The 10,068-nt window shown below is 44.7% G+C and overlaps 1 protein-coding gene across 1 annotated transcript; it reads right to left on the bottom strand.

The window, feature by feature from the left end:
- Window positions 1-6,299: 6,299 nt before the first annotated feature.
- On the bottom strand, window positions 6,300-9,454 carry LOC127576811 (homeobox protein zampogna-like). The gene is made up of 2 exons (XM_052027577.1): window positions 8,938-9,454; window positions 6,300-7,619 (listed from the first exon to the last, which is right to left on the bottom strand). Exons 1-2 carry the CDS (start codon window positions 9,299-9,301, stop codon window positions 7,144-7,146), a joined length of 840 nt encoding a protein of 279 aa, XP_051883537.1. The 5' UTR covers window positions 9,302-9,454; the 3' UTR covers window positions 6,300-7,143.
- Window positions 9,455-10,068: the final 614 nt, after the last annotated feature.

Genomic DNA, 10,068 nt, shown 5'->3' with positions numbered 1-10,068 from the left:
TTATACCATAACCATATATCAGTATTACGATGCTACCAGTCCAAAACATTCAAATTTCGAATCCTCATTATATTCAAATCTCTCGACCTCCCGTCTTATCTTCACATGTCCCAAAGACAAGAGGGTTTGTTGGTTCATTGGTCACTGTGTTAATTGGTCGCTGTATATTGCCCTCGATGTGTGGGTGAGTGGGACAATCTGAGGGGAGTTGTGGGTATATGCGTAGAATAACACGGGATTACTTCAGATGGATCCTTTGATGGTCAGCGGGGACTGGTTGGGCCGTGGGGGTATTGGTATTGGTTTATTATTGTCTCTTGTACCGAGGTATAGTAAAAAAAAACTTGTCTTGCATACCGATCGTACAGGTCAATTCATTACACAGTGCAGTTACATTGGGTTAGTACAGAGTGCATTCATGTGGTACTGTTTCGGTGCTATATCTCTCTATGACACTGGGTCCAGACACCGTTGAATGGGAGGCTGTTCTGTCCGGAATCCGACGGTACTGTTTAACTGATGTCCTCCGCAGCCAACAGTTCAACCTCTCTTAATTCGGGCCAATTTGCTGATTGAGCAAAGCGAAATTAAGTATAAAGATTGGGAGGCTATCTTACCCATCGAGTGCATCGAACATGTAGTCAGACACCAGGGAGAAGTAGACAAGGAGTGTCTGCAGCACGCAAGAACCGCGCGGGGAATATTAAATAAAAGAGTGGGTCACGTCCTTTAATCACGTCTTGATGAGAGCGCACACTGTAGTACCGGCCGAAGGCTAAAATCGCCATAGTCTTACACCCCGAGTTCAACTGCTATCGGGTTGGAGCCTTTTTAAACTTCAGGGATTAATTATAAAATCATAATCTCGCCAAAGTTGGCCGAAAATAAAACATTCAATGAGAGGACTCCGCCTAGTATTTCTCAAAAATTGAACCGAATTCGTTCCTATTTCACTTCTTGCTGTTCAACGCCCAGTGGGGCTCTCTGTATACGCTCGGCTAACGTGGAGTGTTCACGGCATGGTGAAATGCAGTCTGGCTGGACACTTTCCACCCCTGATGGTATCATAATTTGCAGTAACTGCTGTTGAATTAGGAGACCGGAGCAGAACGTTTAGACTCTCGAGTCTGTTCCGTCACGATGAAACCGTGGCTGATCTGTGACCTAACCCCACACAACAAAACAGATAGTCATGAGACCTAGCGAGAGGTGCAGAAGGGAGGGACGAATTGGGGGAACAGTGAGGAAACGAGACCAGGAGGAGCAGAAGATTGGGAAGTAGGGAACAGAGAGTGAGAGAGAGAGAGAGAGAGAGAGAGAGAGAGAGAGAGAGAGAGAGAGAGAGAGAGAGAGAGAGAGAGAGAGAGAGAGAGAGAGAGAGAGAGAGAGAGAGAGAGAGAGAGAGAGAGAGAGAGAGAGAGAGAGAGAGAGAGAGAGAGAGAGAGAGAGAGAGAGAGAGAGAGAGAGAGAGAGAGAGAGAGAGAGAGAGAGAGAGAGAGAGAGAGAGAGAGAGAGAGAGAGAGAGAGAGAGAGAGAGAGAGAGAGAGAGAGAGAGAGAGAGAGAGAGAGAGAGAGAGAGAGAGAGAGAGAGAGAGAGAGAGAGAGAGAGAGAGAGAGAGAGAGAGAGAGAGAGAGAGAGAGAGAGAGAGAGAGAGAACATGTGTGTGGTTCTGGGTTCTGGTCCCCGCGTTACAGGAAGGATGTGGAAGCTTTGGAGAGAGGGTGCAGAAGAGACTTCCCTGGATTAGAGAATTTTAGCTATAAGGAGACGTTAGACAAACTTGTAGTTTCGGGGGCTCTGGGGCGACCTGATAGAAGTGTATAAAATTATAGAGCCATAGATAGGGTAGATAGTCAGGATATTTTTCCCAGGGCGGAACTGTCAAATACTAGAGGGCACAGTTTTAATGTGAGAGGCGGGAAGTTTAAAGGAGAGTGACAAGGCAAGTTTTGCCTGGAACGTGCTGCCGGGGGAGGTGGTGGAAGGAGATACAGTAGCAACATTTAAGAGGCATTTAGACAGGCACATGAACAGGCAGAGATTTCTATCATTTGTAAGCGGATGAGGTTTAAATCGGCATCATGGTCAGCACAGACATGATGGGCCGAAGGGCCTGTTCCTGTGCTGTACTGTTCTATGATCTATATAAGCAGCGGGAAAGAAGGGAGGGGGAGAATGGAGGATAGCGGGAGAGAGCAGGAGAGGATAAAGCGAGGGAGGTCGGCGAAAACGAGTGGGGAAGGGCAAGGCAAAGAGAGGAGCGCAGTGACAGAGGAGGAAATTGAAATGAGTGAGGAGAGAATGTAGAGACAGGAGCGAGGGGCTGAGGAAGGGAGGGTGAGGAGAAGTTTGGACATGTGCTGACCATGCGCACAATTCCCCGCACCAGACTCTTTGCCCTCAATGATCAAACTACCTTCGAATACCAGAACCGCTTCTTCACAGAACGGAAACACCGCACATCTGAAGACCAAGTGCTGGCTTGAGATCTCATGAACCACCTGGAGGAATATAAATAATACTTTTTTTTTATATTCCCTCTATCTCCTCACAACCATTAGACCCATATAAACACGTTAAAAATGTTTGGCTTAATGATCTCATCCCAGATATCACAGCCTGTCTGTTCTGTACTGCACAGAAACTCAACAGCAGATCGTTTCTCAACGGAAGCATTTTTTACTTTCTACCGCTCTCCCTGGCCCTCTATATTGGCAACATCCAGGCACTTCGACCTGTAGGAGACTCTTCATATCCCACTGAGACAGAACTTGTAATCTCCGTTTATGATTTAAACCTCGATTCCAACCAATATCATGTGTCACAGCAGAAATGATTAAAAGCTTAAACTCTAAGCCCAGAACTAAGCCCTGACCAACACTATCCTTTCACCGACCTTTCGCTGTACGTCGGTATTATTCTTACTTTTATTTCATATTTCTAGTTTTATCCTTGTTATTCCTGCTTGGCTCTGAACAACAATAAACATACCGATCATTTCAAACATCACGTCAATTACATCAAGGAGTGGTTCACGTTTCCGTAACACCAGGAGCCTGCGGGGAACTAACTCAATGCCAGCCGTCAGAATAGAAGAAGTAACGTGGGTACAAGAGGAGATGGAAAACAAAAACTGCAGATGCTGAAAATCTGAAATAAAAACGGAGAACATTGGAAATGCTGGTGTGGGACCTTCTACTTGAAACCAATGCTGTTTCAGTCTCCGCAGACGCCCTCCGACCTGCGAAGTATTTCCAGCATTTTCTGTTTTTTTTATTTCTACAGGACAAGGTCGTTTAAGCCATGACATACATTCATCTCCAATCACCCAATCCCATTTGCCCGCATTTTGCTATCGTTAATATCTTCGATTATCGTAAATCTATCAATCTCAAGAGTTAAATTCACAAGCAGCCGGAGATCAACTGCAGAATAGAGTTGTGCCACTCTCTATGAGTAGGCACGGTAGTGTGGAGGTGAGCGTAACGCTTTACAGCGCCAGCGACTCGGGTTCGAATCTGTGAGGAGTTTGTACGTTCTCCCCGTGTGTCTGCGTGGGTTTCCTCCGAATGCTCCGGTTTCCTCCCACATTCCAAAGACGTACGGGTTAGGAAGTTGTGGGCATGCTATGTTGGCGCCGGAAGCGTGGCGACACTTGCGGGCTGCCCCCAGAACACTCTACGGAAAAAGACGTATTTCGATGTACATGTGACTAATAAAGGTATCTTATCTTATATCTTAACTTCGCTCCTGAAAGGCCTGGTTCTGTCTCTTGCTCGCTGGTTGGGGACTCCACGACCAACAGCAATAGATAAGATCAGTTCTTTATTAGTCACATGTACATCGAAACACACAGTGAAATACATCTTTTGCGTAGTGATTTTGGGGGGTAGCCCGCAAGTGTCGCCACGCTTCCGGCGCCAACATAGCATGCCCACAACTTCCTAACCTGTACATCTTTGGAATGTCGGAGGAAACCCAGGCAGACACGGGGAGAACGTTCAAACTCCTTACAGACAGTGGCCGGATTTGAACCCGGGCCTCTGGTGCTGTAAAGCATTATGCTAACCACTATGCTACCATGCCTGCAATAGTTTATTCGCCCCTCTGAATAAAGGCTTTTGAACAAAGGAAAAAAGTAATTGGAAACATAAGTGAAAGTGCGAGGAAGGAATGAGAGAATGGGGCCGATTGGGTTACCCCCGAGTCGATGGGCCAATGACATTCTTCCGTGCGCAGTCTACCAGAATTCTATAATCTTTTCTTTGTATTACCTAGATAAATATATGTAAATATAAAGATGTTTTCGTTACTGTTTTAATGAGGCTCACACGCCATTAAAAAGTGGAAGGCGAAGGGCTGTCGAATGCATGGTAGAGTGAGCTTTGTCCTGGTCGCCAGGTTAATATACGATGTTTCGCTCTTGATACCAAGCAGAGGGATATTGAACGTGTCTCTGTCCTTACGTTCATGTTAAGTAGGGAAGGCCTCAGTGGAATGGTGCAATATCACCACAGTTATAAATGATCATTGCTTAGTTAGTTCAGACTCGCCATTGCAGTGTAACCATTGTGATTTTAAATGCAGTTTTAAAAATATATTCTAACATGCTAAATCAAATAAAACCGATTAAGGGATTAAAACATTTCGGAATTAATTTAAACTTTCCGTCACCCCCGAGTTCTCGGTCTGGGCAATCTGTTCACTGTATTTCTCCCGTGTAGTGTTTTGCGGTCAATTTTCGACATAAAACTCGCTAGATCCTGAGGGGTCACCACAGGCTGGGTGTGGAGAAAATATTTCCTTTTGTGAGATAATTCAGAGCTGGGGGGTCGCGTTAAAAAAATAAGAGTTCGCCCATTTGACAAAGATGAGGCGATATTGATCTCTGAGGGTCGTAGATCTTTGGCGCTCATAGGAGATGGGAGCGGATCGCTGACTGTTTAAAAAACAGCGATAATTCGATAATTGGAAGGTTACCGGGACTACCCTTGTTGAGACAGGAGTACCGTTGCTGAGTTTATACCCAAATCTGCCCGTATCTTTTTGCACAGGAACCAAAGAGGGACCGAGTGGCCTACTCCGGCTCCTATTCCGTGTCTTCATATTCAAAAACAAGTAATTGTTTACACAAAATCGAAGGGTTAATTTTCAGTGGGGCGGGTGAGTTAACGAGCATTCCTGTAGACAATGTCTGAGAGTCTGATCAGGTCGAATTAATTCGTTTCAAATAAGTTTACTTGGATAGAAGATCCATACCAGTAACGCGTGATGTCTGGGTTACCGCTAACCCGACAACCCTCGCTGCCCCTCCGGCTTCCCTCAAATAAAGAGACTATCAAAGAAGTGAATATTCCTTGCTGCATTATCTGATTTTTCAGTCGGCTATTAGTTCTTTTTTAAAATTCACTTTAAAAGCCCCTCCTTCTCTGAGACGCTTGGAAGAGCAATTGTGCCGTGTAGTCCAAGGGGCTAAGACTGGGTCTGACAGAGGGACACTACTCACAGAGACAGAGTAGAGGGATGAGTGTTGCACCGGAGAGACACAACGTGTTGCTCCAGGAAGGATCAGACAAAATGAGATAATCGAAGTTATTTGACAGGTGGGTGCACACTGGATATGCATGAGGGTGGAACCATTGCTGAAAAGAATATAAACAGATGCCGATATTTTATTGACCTATAAAATTGACGCAGGACGAATAAATGCCAATGATTCTTCTTTTTTCGATTTAATTGATTAACTCCACAGATGAACGCCGTTTGCATTGCAACCCCAAATAACCGGCTGTGTGATTACTTTATAAACTGTTCTCAGTGTTTTATCTCCCGCCAGTTCCATATAAGCGACAGTCAATTTTATTAACTCCGCGTAAAGTTTATGGCTAGTCCTGATAAATTGGCTAACGATTTCCCCAGAATTAATTGCACAGACTACAACCAGAACTCCAAGACAGCCTTTACGTTTTTCCCCACCGCTTCCCAGAGCTGGTTGGAACGAGTATCTTTGTGAAATAACCATTTTCCACTTTGGTCCTATTGTTGAATGTAAATGATGCATTTCCAAAAGGACAGTGCATGACACAACCGTCAGGAACTCGCCAATGTAGAAATAGTAACCAAAATCGTGGAGATTTTTGCAAACTCTGATCATCGGTTGCATTGAGTTGGTTTAAAATTCATTTATTCTTTACCTTTAAAAATACAGTTAAAAAAATCAACTACAGCAAATCTTTGCCGGGAAAGGGCCAGAAATATATATTTAATTGTGCAAACGTTAAAAACTACATCACGAAAATTAAGAACTGTTCTTTTAAAAAAATTATAAATCGAAGGAGCAAGTTTTGAGAAATTAGAGATACGAACATACAAGATAAAAGGAATCGAGATACTGTGAAATTCGTTTAAAAGGCTTTTAGTAACATCAGCAACTGAAGTTTAAATGCTAAGTTTAAATATATATTTATAACATTCTGCTTGTATTTGTTAGTTACTTACAGAGAGCAGTGCAAAAAAAATACACCTTCCGGACGGCTGGTTTTGAAAACGAAACCATTCTTTTAAAGTCACATTTTTTTCCATTTATTTTCTAATGTAGAAAAACCATAGTCAAGTATTCATCAGAAAATGCGCTTTGGATCTCACAGGAAATATTTGGATTCTCTCTATCTTTTATTTTTGGCTTTGGAAAATGACTTCGTGACCGACCCTACCCGGCCATTCGACCACCGATAGACGTTAATCAAAGGGCGAAGCCGGTCAGTAACCAGCGCGTTACAAAATTTAAACAAACCACCGAACCACTGACGGGGAAGAATTATGTTGTTACTTTAGTAGAAAAAAAACCTCGCCGCGTTCTCTTTGCCTGTCTCCAACCCATTCCCTATCCCCCACCAGCATATCCTCTCCAAAAGAGCAATTATTCAATCTGATTTTGTTTCGTTGTCTTAAGGAGTTAGGTATATTCTGCGTGTCAACTCGAGGGCGATCCGGCGGCTCATTGGCATTTGCAGGGCATTTGGTTGGGAGAAGTGCGTACGGTCCATTTTATAATTTAAGAAAATATTTTTTTTAAAGTTGGCTGTTATTTTTTTTGCCCTATTTCATCCCTCCTCCATACCTCACCCACACCCTTTGTCCTTTCAGTGAGTTCCTCCGCAGAGAGGGATAACGGACGGAGGCCAGGCGGGGAGGCAGTACATGTAGGGATAGTATTGATAAGCCTGATACAGCGAGAGGAAGTGCGGATTTCCTAATTCGTCCGGGCTGTATTGTCTCTGGTCGTCCCGGACCAGAACCCTGACGGCTACTTTCTTGGCCGCAGTGGGCGTTGAATTAACTACCAACTCCGCGGCCATTTGCCTCTTCTTGGTCTTGTATCTTCTATTCTGGAACCAGATTTTAACCTGCGTCTCTGTGAGTTTGAGGGCGGCTGCCAAGTCGGCCCTCTCAGGGCCCGACAGGTATCTCTGGTGATTGAATCTTCTCTCCAGCTCGAAGACTTGAGCGTGAGAGAAAGCGGCCCGGGAGCGCTTCTTACCGGATTTACCGGGTTGGTCGGATGGTAGAAGCCTGTCCGTTTTTTCGTCATCGTCCGTCGCTGTCTGGCGATCTGGATCTGAAATGATCACACAAAACTGGTGATATATTGTCCAAGCATCGAGCTGAGACCTTACCTATTCATGCCTCAGCTGTATTCGCTAGCATGTCTCTAGAATATCTGTCGCCGTACAGAAACCTTAATCTTTAATACATCTTCAGTAACCGGGGCAAAGTGTGTGGAATCGGAGTCTTGAGTTAAGATTAAGGGACCTTGTTCACACATGAATCAACAAGTTGTATCTCACAAGCAAAAAGCACAGCTTCGCCCACAGTACACAGAGCTTCAATGCTTATCCTAAGCAGTACTTAGATAAGATTATCTTTTATAAATATAATTCAAAAAAGATACACGGGGAAAAAAAAGACACTTGTGATAAAAGACTTTCGGTGTCAATGTTCAGACGGATGCAAATTTCTGTATTCTGGCCTAACCGCTTTGAAAAATGCTGGGCCGAGTCCTCAGCCGTTCTTCGCTGCCTGTTTCTCAAAGAAACTTTCTGCATTTAAGTTCTCCGTGTTGCTTTAGACCTCTCTAGCATTTGGCAGTTGCTTCACTTTTTGCGGCCTAACTTCAGAGACAGAAGCCTAGAGCGCCCCGACTATTTAACAAAACGTCTGCGATTGTGTGTGTGTGTGCGTAAATTAAATCGCTTCTGCAATCCCAAGACGTCTATTGCAATTTTTAAAATGTTGTCAAGAGAATCATGGATGGGGTAAAAGTCCGACAGTCTAACAAATGAAACATTTCAATTGTTTGATACTTGTATTAATAACTTCGGGCGGATGTTCAAGTTGCAAAGATTTGAGGCCACAAAACAGGAACTGCCTTAAAGAACTGTGCATTGTATATATTATCCATGTGGCGAATGTCAGTTTAAAATCTCAGGCATTTCACGCCACTCGTTCCCACTTAAAGTAAACGTGTTAATTACATGTAAATCGTTTACATCCCACTCGCCGAGCGCGTCTGTAGATTCTAAGACGACTGGATAATTACTAAAAATATTTCAAGAAAAAACTGGCGTGCAGAAAAAAACTAAAAATCAGTATTTGGTGGAGAGGATTTTGATCTCCCAGTTGTCAAGTTCGGATCTGCTTACTCAACAAACATCTAATATTTTAAAGGGGGGGGGGGGGGGGAGATCACCAGGACAGAAGTAAAGTCACGAACTAAATTATGGAAGTTTCACTGATAAAAGTTTGGCAGTTGGGTTGTTGCAATTTTGCAACCGGATTCCTGATACAACCAGCACATATGATTCAGCGAACAATATATTTAAACTCAACAAGAATTTTTTTTAATATGTAAACTCGATCATCCTACATCTGCTTACCTTTATCAAACCTCTCGGCGTTATTTTCCCAGTTATTTCCTTCGTTGGATTCCGCGTTGAAAGTCTCCATGTACAGCCGGCCGTTGCCCTTCTCTTCGGTTGGTTCCTCGCCGTTCAACGCGTCGGGCTGCGGTTGCTGACTCCCGCTATCTACCGGGCCGCCCGTTAACGCGTCGCCCTGCTTCTGGTCGACCCGGATCACAATCAGAGGAGTCCGTCTCTCCCTGTCCTGCTCCCGGCGCGCATTCAAGCTCCGCGGCTCCGCTTTCACCTGGTGCGGGTTCCGACCGAGCCTTGTGTCGTTGCCCCGAGTGAGAATGTCCTGGATGGTAAACGGCGTCAAAGCGCCTCCTTGCACAGCCATCTTCTAGTAATTTAATTTAACAGATCTTTGAAAGCAGAAGACTCTGCTCCCAGTCTGAGCCAAATCCAAGTTTGCAGCTTCCCGTTTTCCACAGGAATAAAAGCAAATCTCGGCACATCCGCCTTTCCCCCTTCTTGCAGAGTGCCTGAGAAGACCCGCTGCTCCCGAATTAGCTTCAGGCATTCGATCTGAGGGGCGGGTGGGGCGGGTGGGGCGGGGGGGGGACAGAGAAATCCGTGAAAACTTCGGTCGTGCAGCCCAGGGATCTCTTTCTGTTCCCCACTTTATTTACATCCTTTATTGACAGATGGGGTTGGGTGTCTCTGATTGGACGTTGGGTGACATGGAGCCCCTCCCACTTCCAGAATGGTTGGGTGATAAACATCTTGGAAGTGGATGACTGACAGCCACGGTGGGCTGGTCCGCAAGGTTAAGGCACATGGGATCCAAGGCCGGCTGGCCAACTGAATCCAAAAGATTGGGCGATTGGAGACACAGGGTAGGCTTTTCTGGTTGGAAATCTGTGTACCGCAGGGATTATTGCTACCACCTTTACTATTTGAGAAATATATTAACGACTTGAATGTGGATGTAGGAGTAAGTTTGCAGATGACATGAAAGTTGGTGACGGTGAGGACGTTTGTCGAAAGCTACAGCAGGAGAGACAGTTGGGCAGAGCATTGGCAGATGGAGTTTAATTCCAACAAGTGTGAGGTAAATTGGTAAATTGGTTTATAATTGTCACAGACATGATAGTGTAGCAGTTA

Source organism: Pristis pectinata, chromosome 12 (genome assembly GCF_009764475.1).
Source record: "Pristis pectinata isolate sPriPec2 chromosome 12, sPriPec2.1.pri, whole genome shotgun sequence".
Taxonomy (NCBI): Eukaryota; Metazoa; Chordata; class Chondrichthyes; order Rhinopristiformes; family Pristidae; genus Pristis; species Pristis pectinata.
The sequence above is the reverse complement of the archived record's forward strand: the minus strand, read 5'-3'. Positions and strand labels throughout refer to the sequence as shown.